We start from the raw sequence: 19357 nt of genomic DNA, 5'->3' as shown, positions 1-19357 counted from the left end.
TCTAAGGGAAAGTTGGCCTGAGGCAGATCCACCAAGAACTCAGGATGACCTGTGGCATCTTGTTTCCGAAGCATGGCTGGAGGTAGGGGAAGGAGATAGATTTGTCACCCATGTAATAGATTCCATGCCCAGAAGAATGGAGCGTGTAATAAATTCAGAAGGGTCTTGGACACAATATTAATGACCCCGCCTTAACTCCCGAAAACAGCCCTTTTCAGGGCTACCTAAACGCTTCTGAAAATATTTCTAGAAGTAAACCACTCCTTGTATCCGATTTCTGTGCAATCCTACTAACAAAAGAATGATAATTAGCTGTAGGCTTTGAACTCAAGACCTCTTCAGTGGCAAGTCCGTACTCTACCAGTGAGCTAACATGAACACGCAAACCTAACCTGAAGAAATACGACTTTCAATTTCTGGTATTCGATGACAATGATGCTCATATACTTTGCAAATGTTGTATTCAACTTGGGATATTCTGCAACACACACACACACACATAAACAAAGCGAAAGAGAGAGAGAGAGAGAGAGAGAGAGAGAGAGAGAGAGAGAGAGATGAATACACAAAAGCATATTCAACGTATTCGAATGAGACTCTAAGTAACGACATTCCGTTCTAAAGAGAATTTGTGTTTCTTCCCGTGACGTTAAGGGGATCGGGAAAAGCTATGTGTCTTGAAGCAGGATACGACTTTGGATACTCTGTTTATACACTTTCTATATCCGTAGGAATATACTGTATTTCACGAATATAAATAACATACTGTAATGAGAATATTGAGAAGTTAAATCTGTATGACAAATAGCTGCAAATAAATACACTACATAACTTATTTATTGCTATTAAACGATTTTCCTAACGTGTATTTAACATTCTCATATATAATAACGACCTACTGTGAAAATTATCTCAGATGTTATATTTTAAACATAATAATTACTATGTTCTGCAATTATTATGTTATATATAAACAACTTATGTATTTTAATATAATTATTTTATATAATTTTTCATGCATTGCGGAAAATATAATTTTAAAAAAGTATTGATCCAGATGGGATTCGAACTCACAACCTTATAATTTGAAATCCAACAGCTTACCAATGAGCTAACACAAGGACTTCTAGAACTAAGCTTCTAGCGATGTATAACGGATCTCAAGATAATTATGACATTCATATCCATGACAAACGCTGTTTCTGTTCTACTTTGACTTTTATTTTAGTACTCAGGCGATAATTATGTTCTATTTCTTAACTTTGAGCATTCTTTTACATATGGAAAGATTCTTTAACGTATTTAAATGCTCCATTACGTATAGAGAGCTAAATGACAAACAAGCATGTGCAAGGTTTCGAAATATTGTATCATTAAGTATTTCAATCAATGTTGCTTTTTTAAACACTTGGTAACAAGTCTTATTATATTTAAAAGAAGAAAAACACATCTGCAAACTTTTTCCCGATTGCAAAGGCTGGCTTGGAGGTTCGAACCTGGCTTACTTTTTCCCGAAGATACCCGAAGCTGGACTTAGAAAATTTTTGCCTCAAAACACCAATAAAGAATGCGCTCAACCTTTTTGAGACAAGGTGTACATGTACGTATCATGTATATGTGTAATCATGTATATGTATTAAGCCAATAATAAATTTGGGTTTACTAAATACACAGACAAACGATGATGTTTGAGGCAGTTTGATATATCTTGACCCAGTAAGGACATAGTATAACAATTTCTATTCGTCCAAATATAACACCCGTTACGATGGAATGGCCGATATATATATAGGTACACGCCTTTGGCGTGGGAGACACGGGTTCGAGTCCTGGCGGGAGCTCATGTGGTTCGGATTCCACGTTAATGAGTAGGTCCATGTCTGATATAGCCAGGGGAGGATAGGCATCACTAGGAGGGCATGAGGGCTTTTTCTCTCAAGGGCCACTAGTATCTTACTTTCACAAACCAAGCTGCACAGTTTTCTTTCTACAATAAGTCAATAGTATTAACAATTAAAACCTAATGTTCTTTCATCAGTATATTATTCCGAATTTTTCAAAGTATGATACGAAGTTGAAGGAGTACGTTAGCTATATTACAAAATTAAAGCAGATGTTTTGGTGTACTACTTTTTAATGCTGTAAGGTCTATCACCTTTCAATTCGAAGCATTCCTTAACAAATCTTTTTTCAATAGACATTAACATAAATATCTCCAAATGTTCGTGAGACATGGTACTAATTAACCTATTTTTAATGTAGGCCTATTTCAATTTTGAAAAATTCTTTCACATGTTATCTACGGGCAAAGTCAGTAGAAATTTGTATGCTAGTAGCAAATCTGGATAAGCATTACTGTACAAATTACACCTTTAAAAAAAAAAAAAAAAAAAAAAAAAAAAACAGTGTTTTGCATTTACCTTCCTTCTGAAGAAATGTATTTTCTTGCAATTCTCAATCAGTTGTGCCATCAGCACAATCTATCGTTTCTTCTCTGTTGTACTCGTTGTCAAGACTGACTTTCAAAAATTCCCACCTCCTTCAAAATTCTAAGAGAAGACATTTACAGAATCCTTGGAAACTTCTTTACTAAACTTTTTCATAAGGTAAGTTAGTTTATCGGTAGCTGGAAGTCTTGAAGATCTCTTACTTGGTTGAAGTTCCTAGGGTCCAAACAATCCATAAAGTATCTTGCTTCTTGAAGAAATACTCGAAATTACCGTATTCAATATTGTATCGAATGCTTCGATGCAGCACCTTGTCATCATATCAGAAGCAGTTTCCTCTTCACATTCATAGGGAAACGTTCTTTTCCACCTCGTCGACAGGTCAGTAGACATACCCAAATTTATTATTGGCCCATTCTGCAAATCTTAGTGGTGCATTCTTGACAGATTCAAAATCATCTCTCTGCTCTTTCAGTTGTGACAGAGTAGTCTGATTATTCGATATAACTACAGTACTCAAGCACCCTGTGTTTGGAGATAGTTTGACAGAGAGGACGTCATTTGAAATTTTCTCAGGAACACTTGTGCTGTCAGAATTGTTTTGAACTTGAGAATATCTTTTTTATATATCCTTTCGTTTTATACTTAGCTTGTGGTTTGATAATGCTTCATTGTTATGTTCAACTCTATGTATATACAAAGCACTTTCTGGGTTCGAAAAATGGCCAAACGTTTTCTCCAAAATAGAGTGTTTTCCACCATCTTGTTTCCGTAATAATTGTAAGACCACTGTGTTGACATTTGATCTTAACGGCCATTCGCGGATAATATTCACGAATAACAGCCATTCAGCAAAACAAACAATGACAGAGAATCAATACAACTTTTTGGCAGATCACATATAACAAGATTGAGTATACGAGCGTAACACGACACACGTAACTGATAGGCAGTGATTTATTTGTGGGTTTTGTAGAAGGGGGGAATGTTTATGCAATAGTGTGTTCGGTATTACAGAACAACTTTAAAGCCGGATTGGAACAACGTTATTTTTAAACCTACCTACTTTAAAATAATGCTACTAGTTTGATAGGCGGTTCCCAAGTTTATTTTTTCACCTTTTTAAAAACAGTTTTATGATAAATACGGGTAGGTACGTTAGATAAGACTTGGTTAGGTAGATTAGTTTACATGTGTTACCTTGCTACTTTTTGTCCTACTGCTAAAGACAAGTGTGCAGCATGCAGTAAAAGCCCTATAGTTACATTGCAATCTGCACAACTTGTCATAACAAGTGTCACACTCCTACGTTAAACAGTTTTGTTATGACAAATAATTCTTTAGTCCGTTCTAATTTGGTCTTTGAAAACCAAATTCCTCGCCCGAACAAAAAAATACGATAAAAGGTAAGAGTTTACTTTGGGCAAAACAGTGATAGGTGCACATACACTTGAACCTGATTTTATTAAATAGAAGGGGAAAGGCGGTATTAAATGTCATTCCTCATATCATAAATGAGTTTTTGCGCTTGCTCCTTCTACTTAATAAAATTAGATTTAGGGGTGTGTGACCGTAGCACTGTTCTGCTAAAAGTAAACTTCTGGTCAACAAAATATACTGGCATTAAAACGAATCCAGAATTGAACAAATACTGTAATCTGGACTCCGAAGAATCATGAGCATCTATTAAACAATTACCAATATGATGCTATCTAGGAAAAAATACTTTAACTTTTCTTTCACTTTTACTCTCGAAATTGAAACAGCCATTGTAGCCTACAACATTTACAGTTTTTACAAAATCACAAGAAATGATTGACTGCCAATTTCACCTTGAGTTAAGCTAAAGCATGATTTACGGCGTGTTATCTAACACTGTCTTTAGAAATTAATATTTTCACAGCGAACCTCAAGGAAGGAGGTTGGTTTACATTGGATACCGCCTTTTTCAGTTGGTTTGTCGGTAGCAGCATGATATCCATTTTTTATCCAGCTGAAGGCATACTTTTCTGCATTGAAAGAAGTAATGTCTGGCCCATTAACGTTTATGGAAAGAAGAGATTTGAGGGTTTTTACAGATAAATGGTTTCTAGCGTCAGTATGCTGTGAGTTTAAGTTGGAAAAGCCTCTCTCACACTCTGCAGAAGAAACTGAAAGCAACTCTATGAACAATCCTTCGGGAAGCAATTTTATAAACAAGACCAACATAGCTCGTGACAATAAACATACTGAAAAAAATAAAGAATCGCTACTAAAACATGAAGTTGAATCATTGGACTTCAAAACAGTTTATAACTTAAGAAAGGGGGAAAACATCTTTCCAGGCTGGGAAGACTGGATTAAACCTAGAGACAGGGAAGTCAAAATTTAGAAGGGGGAAATTCCCAGGCTTCCCTGGCTACAAATAAATCCCTGCTGATAGGTGTTTTGAAAAATCCGAATATTGTCCTTGCATGTTACTTGCGCCATCGATTGGATTTCCAATACACTTCTTAATATCAAGATTCAACTTCTGCAGAATTTCCAACAGTAAACCGCAAAGATACTGGCCTGTGGTGGATATGCATTTTCAATGCCAACACTTCTTTCTTTGGCAACGGTTTTAACAACATACCGTAAAACAATAGAGCATTGGACTGTTCAGTAGTATCCAATAGAACAGAAAATATTCCAACTGAGATTTCTTTCGAAATATATTCTCTGATAAGTATGTTGATAGCATCCAAAACATATTCACCGTACTTTTTAAAAGTTACGTGACTATCATCCTGCTTACTTCTTCGTACATGACTCAGTTTACTCTTCACGATGACCTCTAAATTATTTTTAAGCGGAGGGTCAAATTTGTTCAGCAAAAGAAAAACATCCAAAAAGTTTCAGTGATCTGTAGCTGTATCTTCCGCTCTATACGCTGCTTCATTTCCTTTTCCTCTGTAAGTGAGCCGTCATTTATCAATGAGTTTCAGCACTTCGACAACTCGATGCATTACCTGACTGTTCTCCTCAACCTGATAATGCCGCTGTTTTATCTATCCATGAGGAAGTAGTTTCTTAAAACTGTTCCCTTTTGTTAGATACGTAAGCATCCACGTTAGTCTGATGTATTTTGGAAGGCTCATGTTCTCTTACTCGCTGACGTACAGAATCTTTAAGAAACGTGTTTGTTCAATCTTCAGAATAAGCTACGCACACGCCCCCCCCCCAAAAAAAAAAAAAATGAATAGGACAATATGATAGCCAAACCCTGTTGATGCCATCTGCTCATTTATAAGTAAACTCAGGATTAAAGGGTATGTTCTGTTTTGGCTGATAGAGATGGAACTCAAAAACTTGAGGATATCATTCATTTGTGGACGTATGAAAGAGTTCGTTATTCGATTCAGCACCTAAAACAAAACATTACCTCGTCCACATCTAGCAATGAAACTGTAAAAATCGTGTGTGCTGAAAGCTTTCACTTCTGTTATCTTTTGGTATTTCGCTTGCGAACATACGTAAAACCTTTAGCGCAAAGGTCATAATACTTAAAGGAACATAAATGGATAAAGTACAGCTAGCAAATATTGCAGCAATTTCACTCAATGATACCACTAAACAAATTCTGCATTTTTTTTTTTTTTTTTTTTTTTTTAATGTAAATCAAAGAACATTTCTTTGAAATAATATTGTAGCAATTCCACCCAACAATACCAAAAAAGTTGCATTCAACTTAATGTAGAATGCATCGAATGTATCAAGATTTATTTCCCATGTCTCCATGTATATTACAATGTGTGCACCTTTTAGTCTTAAACTGACAGAAAGGTGGAACTTGCACAACTATGTAAGCCCAGAAGTATTAAATATATAATAGACAAACCCATTTATCTACTTAATGTTCGTGCGAATGTAAAATTCCAATAATTCTTAGTAAAAGTGATATTAAATAATTCACAACAAAATTTTCTGCATCAGGTTTAAAAGAAGTATACTAATTAAATTAGGATACAAAATTTGAACAAAAATAATTTATTTAATCTGATAGAAAAGTGATAAGTAAGAAAAGTTAAATACTTGCGTATTGAGTTAATATTTACAAAGCAGAGTAAGTTAATTCATCTTACACAAAAAAGTGCCTGTTAACACACAAGATAGAATTCTGTTAATACAACAGGAAGGTATTGAAAAGCTCGCACTTTAAACATAATATATAATTTGAACACAATTAAGCTTTATGCGTTTTCAACACGTCTCAAACTCTTATGATGTAAAACCTTTTTCACAGACTCTGGAATAAAGTTTGAGATACAACGCAAGGAAAATTATTTGGTTTAACATCACAGCTTTAGTTGCACACAAATGGACGAATAATTTGGTGCAATCCTTGTACACTGAATATCACAGTCACTCACTTTCACACATACGTTATATTGTGCATACATACACAGTTATGTCAATGTACGCGTCTTTAATCAGCTAAAGACACCAAGCCTGACCAGATGGCTGCATTTCACTGAAAGACACCTTCATGGGTCCTGCAAAAACATGACAGTTTTCACCCACCAACTTTGAACCCAGAAACTTTTGTATAATCATGTCAGCTTTAATACCGCGATACACATCTTTTGTGACAAAGCTGACTTTCTGACAATGAAACGTGCACAACTGTCCATTTCGTCCACTAACTTTTTTCAACGAATACGCGGAACCAGTCTCGAGATCAGCAAGTGTCACATCATACTCAACAGGAATACCATCAGGACTGTTCTTGTCCACGTCATAATCTTTGCTGATCCGATGTCCGTATAGTCCAAACGAGGTATGATCAGGTGTTTCCAAAACTCCCTGGAACCAAGATCCATCTTCTGAGAAGCACAAGTGTGCCTGGCCTTCCACTTCTACTTCAGTAGGTTGGGGGCTTTCCGAGCGTCGGCGGTGACGAGACACCTTGTTGAAAGTCATTGTTAGAATTTGCTCTTCCGGCCTCTTGTCTAGAAAGGTATTGCTCGGATTACCTTCCCAATCTGAAAAGAACAAACAGAAATCAATAATTAGATGAGGAAAAAAAAAACATCAAATTGCGTGCATAAATTAGTTACATGTTTTTAGAAATCTACATTATGACTAGCGTTTAACGTTTTTCTTCTTTCTTTTTCAAGGAGACGTAGGCCTATACCAATCGATGGATTTATTGAGTTTAAAAAAAATGACTGTAAATGCAGAACCTTATGCGTACAGTAGTATTCGAGAATTAAAAAATGAACTTTAGTGGCATTACAAATGCAGGTGGTGGGTTCTGGGGGTCCGGACTCCCCGAAATTTCGACTTTTGTATAAATTTAGCCTAACTTTTAGGGATAATTTAGGAATTTTAATATAAAATTCCCTCATATTGAGTTTGGACCCCGCGAAATAAATTCCTGCGTAGCCGACTTATTTATTTTGCTGGAAGAAAATGCTATTTGTTTATATATGGCATATGTGACAAAATACACTGTTAATCATCAGACTGTTGTTTGTCATTTACTAATGACACACACACACACACTTTATGCAGATATTATATAAATTTAATTCACGAATACAGAATTATATGCCGACTACACAACAAGATTTTCTACTGAAGTTGAAACTAACTCCTGGCAAATACTTAAACGAAATCATCGTTAAATTAAATTACAACACAATACGAAGGATACGTCAAATGTTACTTCAGTAATATATGACAGCAACATATTTCCCGGTTATTCCTTACTTTTGCTGAAAAACTTAATGAAAAAGGAATAAATTCAACTTAAGACGCTCTGGTTTCAGTAGCAAGAAGTCACTCTTCTGGCCTACGTATTGACAGTTCCACTTGAAATAAAGTTTAATATTTTATGCAACGTCTTAAATACAGATAATATTGTATACTTCCCTCCTACAAGACAATAACTAGAATTTTTTCTACGAATAACTAGAAAAAAAGAATCTTTTTTTTATATTAAATGCGCATTTGACAAATAACTCAAAGATAAACCTTGACAACTTTACTTCAATACATTGGATTATCGGCTGGTTGGTGGTTAACTCAGTATTGTGATACAGTTGGGAAGATACTCGAATTAAGGAAGCCAAACTTCTGTCAAAAAAAAAAAAAAAAAAAAAAAAAAAAAAAAAAAAAACTGGAAGGGAAGCACATGTACTGACTACATACCGACCAACACAAGGAAGTCTAAATTGATAAACGTCTATTATCGAGTTAATGAAAGGTGGCCTCTGACAGATAACTGCACATGTTGTAAAGAAAACAAGAGGGAAGATTGTTCGCCAATCACAGCAGTATTCTTTCACGCTGTTGTTAGGCAACGAAGGTCACTAACCGCGCTACTGCCGGTAGTTGAGATGACTTGTTAAATGTCTTAAGTTTATCGCCAGAGCTGCTGTCTCTTTTGCGGAGCCTCTGGCAACAGTGCCTCCAGTACTCCACGTGCTCTACCCAACTGTCAAAAGCCACCTTTCCTTGCGCACACAGTAACCACGAAGGGTTTTAGACCACATTTCGCTCAGTTGGTCAGTATCCCACCGCAGTTACTTCTAACTTTTCTAGACCAAAGTTCAACACCCGTTCAAGGTTCAGTGCAAAGGCTCAACTATGACCAATAGAATGTCAATACGTTTTCCGTAAATTTCCATCTCCAATGTAATTTGTAAAGAATAAAACTATTCGAAATAATTGAGAAGATAATTTTCGAACTTTCCGAATAGATAATCACAGAATGATTCGTGCACTTTTTAATTTTTTTTTATTTTTTTATTTTTTTAAATTTAGTCATTGATAAGAACCCTTAATTTCACTCTTCAGAAACATACCTTCGATAATGAAACACTCTAGAATAAAATAAAGAAAAAAAAAGCCCGGATTATTCTCTGCTTATTGATTCAATTTGTAAAATTAATTGGTGAAAGTTCCAATATCCGTCTCTCGAATTTGACTTCACTTTTGCGAATATTATCACTCTATACAATTCATCTTAATTTAATTAGCTCCCAAACTACATTAAAATGCTCGGTCAAGGCCAGGACCATACACACCAAAGCCACACGTTATACAGTATTTTCCTTTAGTTTTATAAAATCGAAATCTACTCTGCCATGCGATTATTTGCCTAAATAAATAAAGGGATTGCATCTGTACACTGCTATTATAATGGAAGTCTGAATCCGTGCAATGGTGACCTGCACGGACATTGCTTTCTCTTTAGGTCGGGCCGATTAATTGCAGTTCTTTAATAATCATTTCCGTTAAACAATAATTGGAATAAGGAATAAAGTCGAACGTAGAAGTCTGTGTACGGAGGTGGAGTAAAAGGTATTATATAAACAATATAATATTTACAGTTAGTTTTGCTTAGCGGCGGTTCCACTTTCGCTATGTACAGGATTAGTTGTCTGCCCTAGTCGGCAGTCACACCCTTCCTTCAATAAATAACAAAAGTCAATATGCGTAATAAAGTTTCTTCTGATAATGCGTCTAAACACCAGAATATGCTCAATCCAACCATTGGATACCAGGGAGTGGACAGTCAAAGTTGTCAGTAAAGAATTTTAAAAAGAACTATCGAACCAGGCTCGGGACAAGAATTTTTAAAACTAATCGGGCTAAGCTTTGTTGGATCTACACTCGGGCTAGATTGGGCTTGGGCCGAAACATTCGGCCCGTGCAGGCTAAATATCTGAGTTCTTCTATTACTCTATTGTTTTAATCACATACCACTCACTATATTTACTTATACGTATTTTAAAAATATTATTCAAAATTCCCAATTTTAAATTGGTATTAATAGAAAAACTGATACTTGAAGACTACCAAGAATATTTTACACAAATAATAATATAACTGTATAATAGGGATGGCCGGATCCGGATCTGATTGGGTCCGAATCATTTGGATCCGGATCTCGAATCTCGGATCTGGATTCGAAATTCGGATCTGCATCCGAAATCCGAATCTCAGATCTTGATTCTTATCCAAACTCACATCCCACCCAAATTGTGATAAACTTGAATATCAAAAATTCACCGAAAGTAATTGCACGAAGTCCTGACAGTGAAGAATAAAACAGAAAATTAGACGGATATTGACAAGTCTATTTGTCTCCTTCATTCTACACAAAAGATCAAATGCTTGCCTTACTAAAAAATAATCTGATTTGACCCGGATGAGAATTCGAATGTCGAATCTAGGTCCACCCGGTTGCAAGACCGAGATGAAATACACACATATTTATATTTGAAACCGGAATACAAAACTCGAATATTTAAAATTCCTCAATACACCTATTTCATTGACAGTTAAGAAAACAAACAGTTAAGACAAGTTATCTTGCTCAGTCTGCTCTAAATATCAAATGTATACCTTACAATTAGATTTAATAATTATTTAGCAAATCACAATATGAACACCGAGAATAAACTATGAATTTTGGTGCCCCTTATCTAGATTTGAAATTTCGGATTCATACATGGAATCAGGCTGAAAGATAAATATTTGAGATCTGGGCACTGAAACAAGTGCTAGTACCAAGATCGTAGCCGTTTTACCTAGGTAATGCGAGCGGAAGGCGAGCACCAATTCCGCATGTACTGGTACTTTGGGGAACACGAGAAACTAAAAACAGATAAATATTCTTTTCCAGGGGCAAGTTGCGCTTTAACATGACTTTTCATGAGTGTTGTGTTCAAATACGAAAACTGTAATGGCAACTTGTTTGAAATAAATGCCTTTTTGTTTTTTAGCAATAAAGTTAGGTACTTTCACATTGAATAAAAATTAGCAAAGCACATTTCACTGATTAGAGTGCTGGTTCTTATGGAAGCTTTCACACTGAACCGAAGATTTCCTCATGTGGGTATCGGATTGCCACAATTCACCTTGCTGAAAGACGTGGTTTATCAGGAGGTCGGCCAAGATTCTTTCGGACTTAGCCTGTAGACTGCTTCTGGTCTCAATTATTCCCATATAACAAGACTAACCATATATAAAGTTGGTTCGAAATGATTTAAAATATCACTAATTGACCTTAAGGGGATAATCGCGATTTAAATATTCGTAAATCAGAAGAGATGTAAAAGTTAAGCATTAAAATAAGTCTGATAATTCCTAATGCAACCTAATGATAGCAATAAAACTCCTTATGTAACATTTTCAAAGCTAAGATTAACAGTTTTGTTCTTGAAGAGGGTTTATGGCAACATAGAATATTATAAATCCAATTATCATAAGTAGTACCTCTGACAGCCCCGCATTTCACATCACCATCGCCCTTTATCCTGACAAGTGGGCAATTCACTTACCCACAATGACTTTTCAGGTATTCCAGTGACATCAATATCTCAGTTTGGGTTTGGGATCATGCTTCGGTGAACCTTGACTATCACCATCAGCAGCTATTAGAGAATCAGAACTTATTTCTGTATTAGACAACGTGGGTAACTATAGCTTTTCGTCTACAGAAGACAGAGAGCGTGTCTTAGGTGCCCGTGGTCATGAGTTCAATTCCCGGAGAGGCACTCAACAATTTCGATGTTGACCCAGCATCGTGAGGACAATTGGGGAGTTATCTTAAGTAAGAGGTAGCGGACTGCAGTCTAGAAAACCGGCATTAGGTACTTCGGGTGTCGATGCGTTGACTACACATCCCCACTTCCAACGTAAGCCCGCTGGTAGAAACCAAAGGACTGTCGTGCCAAGAATTTAGTTTGTTTCTTTATTATTAAATTTTATCCAATATTTTCTTTTCAACTAGTTTGGGAAACTCAGGGCTAGCTACTTGTTTTCCTTTTAATTCATGTTCATAGTTAGCACAACTAATCACTAAGAAAAAACAATCTTTTCAATAAAATTCGCCTCGCGCCTTTCGTAGCTTTAAGTTTAGTTATTTTTAGTTTTTTTTTTTCTTTTTTCCAAGTTGAAGGGCGGTTTATCATTTTCCCCTCGCTTACCCTATTCTTTTTTCTAGTTTTACCTATGTTTCTTTGCACGGACATTGCGCATATGCGCACGTGCTTAGTGTGTTCGTTTACTAAAGCGGGCCGTTTTCCTGCCACTATAGAAAGTAAGAGTGCACTGTATCAGAGAAATATTAATTGACGTATGTAAGTGAATATATCTGTGACGAAGTCATAATTACTCAGTTTTTGCATCGTACATAGTTTCCTCATCCTTATTAATCTCTTCACCCCTGCTTCCTGAATTCCAGTTCTAGTATTCTTTCTTAATGGGAGACTGATGTCTCATGTAGGCTTATTAACTATAACATCAGCAATAAAGAAAGTACGGTTTAATTTGCACTAATTTTAAAACATTACGTTAAATAAATAATAATAATAATACGGAGCGAGCTCAGGCTACTTGTTAAGATTCTTGCTTCGCAATTGGATAATACCGGGTTCGAATTCGGAGACCAGCCATCCTGACTGAGGATTTTCCAGGGTTGTTCCTCAGTTATACTGGGCGAATGCTAGGTTAGTACCTTGATCTAAGGCTCTCGAGACCTTCCTTTCATTCCTTTTCCAATGTTTTCACATGTTGATTACTACAGTATAAAATGGCCCCTGAGGATGTATCTGGTAGCTCAGCGTTTCCCAACCATTTTCAACTTGCGGCACACTACGGGTGTAACTTAAATTCTCGCGGGACACTACGGGTGTAACTTAAATTCTCGCGGGACACTACGGGTGTAACTTAAATTCTCGCGGGACACTACGGGTGTAACTTAAATTCTCACGGCACACTCATAGATATTATTATTAGTAGCAGTTGTAGTAAATAGAAAATACCGTCGTAATTTTTTCTGTGATTACTGTCCACCTTCTCACAGAGAAAAAAGCTCGATCACTGGTTTTCCCCCATCGTAAATCATTATACTTATTGAGCTGAGCGAAGCGAAGCTCTTATACTCGGGTTAGCCGTTTGGTTGTCCGCGAACTCCTCCTAGACCGTTTGGCCGATCTCAACCAAACTTAGCACGCTGATAGAGTATGTCGTGCTGAGTGACAACATAGGTCGAAATAAAAAATCCGATGTACCATCGAGGAATAATCACCGAAAAACGCTTCCTGATTACGTAGTTTAAGCTCGCTCAGCTCATTTCATTGCAATCGGGTATATCCATTGCATTCCTAGTTTTTCATTCTAACTCAAAAATAGAAAACAATTCCAATGAAATATAGGACTCAGGCTTTTAAAAATAAACTTACTTTTTGAAGACTCTATCCAACCTTTCATTAAGGAAGATCACTAAATAACAAACGAATCACTTGTACTTTTAAAGCAGATGGAGGTAATTTGTATGAGTGTTTGCTTTGTCGAAAGGGTAGAATGAGATTTTAAAATTTCAAGTTACGAAATAACCTGTAACAATAAAGAAGTAATAATGGTCATAACAATGATAATAAATACTTTTTTTGAACATTAAAAATGCACAGACAAGTAACACAGTGTGAAACTTATGATTTATTAACATGGTTAATATACGTCACAACTTTTAAATATTAATAAAATTATGTTTTCGAAATACAGGCTGTGTAGTAGTAATGAATGTATATACATTAATATATTACAATTACAGTATTTTTTTCCATTGTAGAGGTTCATAGTAATGTGAAACAAAAATACACATTTTACCTGTCTTGTAATTTGGTTGCTATATAATTAATAATTTTGTTTTCATTTCCTCGAGGCACATCAGCGGCCCATTCGCGGCACACCGGTTGGGAAACGCTGTGGTAGCTTATAGTAAATAAACAATAACGACGTAAGATGTCTTCACGAAAAGTGTGGGTTAATTTAACTACAGCCTTACAGTCCCAATAGATAGCCAAAGTTTTAATATCAATTTCCTGACTTTTATATACTATTTTCATATTGTTTCAGCTTTCAATTTTCTCATGTATGTTCCCACCGAGAATTGAACCTGAGATCACATGAACAAATGCGAATATGTTAAATATTTTTGAACACTTTAATATACAAAACACAAAACGCTTCAATGATACGATGCATGGATATGTTTTGGTTATGTCCTGCAATGTATGATTAAAGAAGCCAGGAGGGTGAAGAAAAAATAACAGAAATCTCTTTTATATTTACTCCTTCAACAAACTCCCGACCTCAGAAGGCCAAGCCATAAGTTGGGTAATAAAGTCATACAACGAACACAACCATATCGCTCTCCTGAAATTCTCGTGTGTATGTTTAAAAATCTACTGTTGTTCCACGCCAATCAGTCTATATTTTTTGTTGTATATACCTTCGAAGTGAAAGATATTCATTATGACATTTGTTGGTGGTTGGACTCGTGAGTCAGAAACTACTATTAATAAAGAGTTTGTTTTGTCTACTATCCCTGCGATTAGAAGGGCCTTATCTAAAAGATATTTCATTTGTATATGAGAAAAGAAGAAAGTTTATTTTCTAAGAATAAAATAAATATTTCCAATGTGAAGCTAACATTAAGTTTCGAAGAGGAGCTAAACAGAAGAATTTGTTACCATTTACATTAGTTTTCAGACAGTTCACTATACTCTGAAAAAATGAAACTTGGAAACATTTTACTAAAGAGACTTCGACAGAACGTGCAACATGTAAATATTGCAAGGTTAAAATAAAATAAAGAACAAAGGTAACACAAATGTGTTATGGAAACATTTAAAAGCACAGCACCCTACTATATCAGTGAATCCTAAAAAAAGTTTTAACGAATTTTAGATATTCAATTTTATCATCACAATTTCAGATGTAGGTTTGGACACGAATCAAGATCTGAGATTCGAATTTCGGATCCAGATCCGAGATCCGGACCCGGATCTGAGATTCGGATCTCACTGGTTCCGGGATATCCGGATCCGAAAATTTTTGGCCATCCCTACTGTATAAACTATTAGAATTTGTATTATCTTTACCAGTAGCATACGAAAAATTTCATCAAGGTTCGTTCTCCCAAGTTCATATTGTTCCAGGATTCCGTTCTACATATCTTAATACTATCCCAGTTTTGGAATCCATATTTTAATTCATAAGTTATCACTTCTTTCTTTAGGAAATAAACTACTAGTGACTCAAATTATTTCTTATGACGAAAAGAGTTTTGTTCGTGAGTGCAGATTCACTTTAGGGGTGCTTACACGTCATATGACGTACGCCGTGCGGACAGTACAAAAAGCACATACCAACCTATGCTAAGTGCCCACTAAAAGCATGAATGCTATCTAACCGAGTCAGGGCGGGGTGAAGCTGATAGGCCGGCGTGGTAACACGTTCGTGCGTTTGCTAGGAACCGGCGCGTCAGCGACCGTGGGTATGCGCGTATGCACACATAATGGAAATAAACTGTGTTTCTCATGTTACTAGATGCCTTGTATGTCAGACAGACACTCCACTGACATACGAATTTAGGTTATCATGGACTATTACATACTTAACAGCACATATTTTCGATTTCATTTTTTAAAAATATTATTAGGGAGGTTTTCATTTTTACTTTTTGTCCGATGAGAGAACAGAACAAAGTATGGTATTAAAAAAAAAAACCTCCAATTCGAGATTTTAACGGGCTGACACGTTTCATGGTCCCTACATACTAAAAAACTGATTTTTCGATGTCTATCCCGACGTAAACATGTTCATTCACATAGAGGCCGTACCGTTTATCGTATCCACATCAAATTTTAAACTTAAGTTTTTGTTATTTTTATTATTATTCCTAGGGAAGATTTTCTAATTGTCTTCCTACCCTCAAAATTAAGGGTAGTTTATTTTAGAATTAAAATAGGAAACAAATTCTCAAAAACAGCTATAAAGATTCTGTTTACATTTCATACATCAATACTCTATACAATGGTGTAAGAAATTTCTCCGAAAAATCCAAAAAAGGATATTTTACTGTCAACAGTGAGTTCCTTTTTGAACGATTTTCTCAAAAACGACTCATATAATTTTGTTTATATTTCATAAATAAATATCTTTCTTCGATAATCAGATAATATGCCGTAACTCAGTTCTTCTGGAAATATCCACAATGGGTAGTTTCCTCTTGGACGATGCATTTTCTCCGGAAGATTTTCTTAAAAAGGCGTAAAGCAAATTTTGTTATTTCGAAAGAAATACTTCGTTAGTAACCAAACAAAACGGCACAACTCATTTGTCCCGAGACATTCACAAGGGATGTTATTCTTAGGGGAGTTTCTTTTTGGACGTTTTTTTCAAAAACGACTAAGATGATTTTCTTCACATTTCATAAATAAAATATTTCATTAATAGCATATAATGTAGCGTAAATTATTTCTTATGAAAATATGCGCTTTTGGGGGTGAGTTTTCTCCAGACGAAGTTGCCCTAACACGCCTTATGATCTTCATATTTCACTTATCAATATTTAAGTTACAACCGCAGCATAACATGATTTAATTTAAGAAAATGTAATGAGAAAGTTTAGCATGTGGCCCTTACCTTTTATTGATAAATATGCTTGTACAAGGAGACTAGTTTCGTTACCCACTAGAAAGTGTGGGAGCCTAAGCGGGCTAGAAGGACCCAGTGCTATTTGCTATTACTCTTACACAAATATACTTTGAGGAAAACATATATGGTCTCGAAGTATACATGCTGCCTATATTGAGTCCTTCATAGAGGACTACATGCTAGGAGACTTACGGTATATTATTTATTTTATTTCTACCTTAGTGTAGTTATAGGTATGCCGCATGGATGAATACGATCCTTCGAGGTGTAGTTTTACTATAATGATCCACAGATTGTAAAATGTACGAAAAAATTTGGGAAGTCTTCAATTTGGCCATTTCATGTCGAGAACAGAACCCAACAAACCCCTGCAGGGCTTCTAAACCGTTCCTACTACTAGTTATACTATGGATACTTTGGATCCGTATAGTAAAACTGCAAGACCTTCGACTTAAAATTTCTTTTTGTGAACTTTTTTTTTTTTTTTTTTTTATGCCTCTCCCAAATCTTGGTCCATACACTGTTGAACCGTACTTTCGTTAATAGATATCAAAATTAAATGTGGGGTCTAAGGCAACTTGCAGGACTTGGATGCTATTTTCTGTAGCTCTTACACTACTTTAAATGCTTGTACTTATAAGGTGTCAGAAACCTAATCTGACAGCATAACAATATTAGATTTAAAAAATAAGTACAAAATGTAAGAATCGTGCCTGAGTTTCACGAGGTTCTCCTGTTTGCTCCCCCATACTCATCCCACCAATTCTTTCATAATCGTTCACTTTTCTTAATCATCCATCTTCTTTAGCCAACAGGAAATTTTATAAGCATGGAAAGGCCTATGTTTAGCAGAAGGGGTCCAGCTCTTTTCTCTAAAAAATGTTACAATTTTGGTAATTTCTGCTCACATTCGGTTAGTTTGGGGTAGGGTTGGTTAGTTTAAGTTAGGTTAGGCTAGTTTAGGTTACGTTACGTTAGTTTAGCTTATGTTATATTAGTGTAAGAATCCCGCATAATTTTCCAAAAAATGATAGAATTTCGCTTATTTCTACTAATATTACGTTACTTTAGGTTAGTTCAGGTCAGCTTACGTTGGTTTATGTTAGGTTAGGTTAGATTTGGTTACGTCATGTTACGTCTAAGTACTTGTATCACTCATTTCTCCTGTAAATTTTGCGTTTTTTACGTGCTTCTGGACCCCTTGTACTAAACATACCCCCATGGAAATTTCATTTCAACTCTTAACAATATGATTATTTTTTTTTTAATGTGTTTTGCATCAGTAATTATGGTAAACCTACCCGTTCTACACAAGGTGACCAGACGTCCCGTTTTAGCCGGGACAGTCCCTTTTTTCCAACCGTTGTCCCGTTTTTTTCTGATTCTCGAACGGGACGTCTAAATGTCCCGTTTTTAAGTAAAAATGACCTAGGTGTCCCGTAATTATTATTAAAATATAAATCGTCAATGCAAATTCTACTCCCTTCCGTACCAACACTCGTTGCCAAGGTTCAGCCGTGTCTAGAACTTCTGAATTTTCAAATGGGAATTGAGTGTTCGTGGTTCAAGTGGGAATTGGGTGGGAATTTTGAGTGTTCAATCAGTTAAAAGAATTGTTGGGTAGAACTTGCAATCGGGAACCATTGTTTGTTGTGTGATACACGTAAAGTTAGAAACGGTGTGTTATCACTCTTACTTGTGTATTTTGTAAATTGAGGACACTGGTGAGTCCCAAAATGCAATCTGGAAGTCAGATATGCCCCCCCCCCCCCGTAGCCCATTCGTATGCGTCCCGTTTTCGCAAGTGAAAATTCTGGTCACCTTGGTTCTACACAACTTAAAATACGATTTATGCTTTATTATTAAGTAGCTATTTCACATTCAGGGTAGATCTGCTATACGTTAGTACAGTTTTTGATGTATAGCATTGGATGTATTCTTTACAGTCAACAGAAGAGGCTAGGCCCTATCTACAAAAATTCAAGTCTAAAAGCAGTAAACTTGTTTAACTACACAAAATACAATATAACAACATGGTTTATATAAATCTTACCTGTTAATATTTACTCACAAACTAAACGGTAATTTATGAGATAATGTTATATGACTTGTCTGCGTTTACAGTGATACACAACACACATCAGAAGCACTATTGGACTACGCGACAAGCCTCACGTTCCTAAACACCACGACCACACAATTCAACAACGCTTTTAGGTGAACAAAGCATCAACAAGTGAAAGGCACGGCTCTTGAAGTTCACGGCTGTCTGCTACACTAAATTGTGCTCGCTTCGGGGCCCGCAGTTCACTTCCACTATGTTATGTTGCTATTCTTTGCTGTCTCGTGCACTCAAAACTTCATTCGATCGACAAAGAACGCTGCGGAAAGTTCCATGCTCTAAATTTCTAGAAACATTCCCAATGACT

General features: G+C 35.9%; 1 protein-coding gene across 3 annotated transcripts in view; it reads right to left on the bottom strand.

Annotated features, from left to right (window-relative positions):
• Positions 1-6439: 6439 nt before the first annotated feature.
• LOC145676918 (uncharacterized) overlaps positions 6440-19357 on the bottom strand; it is a 40763-nt gene continuing 27845 nt past the window's right edge. For 2 of the 3 annotated variants that reach the window (XM_081747694.1, XM_081747692.1), the window contains exon 2: positions 6440-7450. In XM_081747694.1, the coding sequence (XP_081603820.1) occupies positions 6903-7388 (486 nt within the window). In that variant the 5' untranslated portion in view covers positions 7389-7450 and the 3' untranslated portion in view covers positions 6440-6902. Of the gene's footprint in view, positions 7451-18981; positions 19352-19357 lie in introns of those variants that run through there. The other variant, XM_081747693.1, reaches the window with a different exon arrangement.

This window comes from Thermobia domestica, unplaced genomic scaffold (genome assembly GCF_964235325.1).
Source record: "Thermobia domestica unplaced genomic scaffold, izTheDome1.hap1.1 HAP1_SCAFFOLD_487, whole genome shotgun sequence".
Taxonomy (NCBI): Eukaryota; Metazoa; Arthropoda; class Insecta; order Zygentoma; family Lepismatidae; genus Thermobia; species Thermobia domestica.
This window is presented reverse-complemented; position numbering and strand designations above follow the sequence as displayed.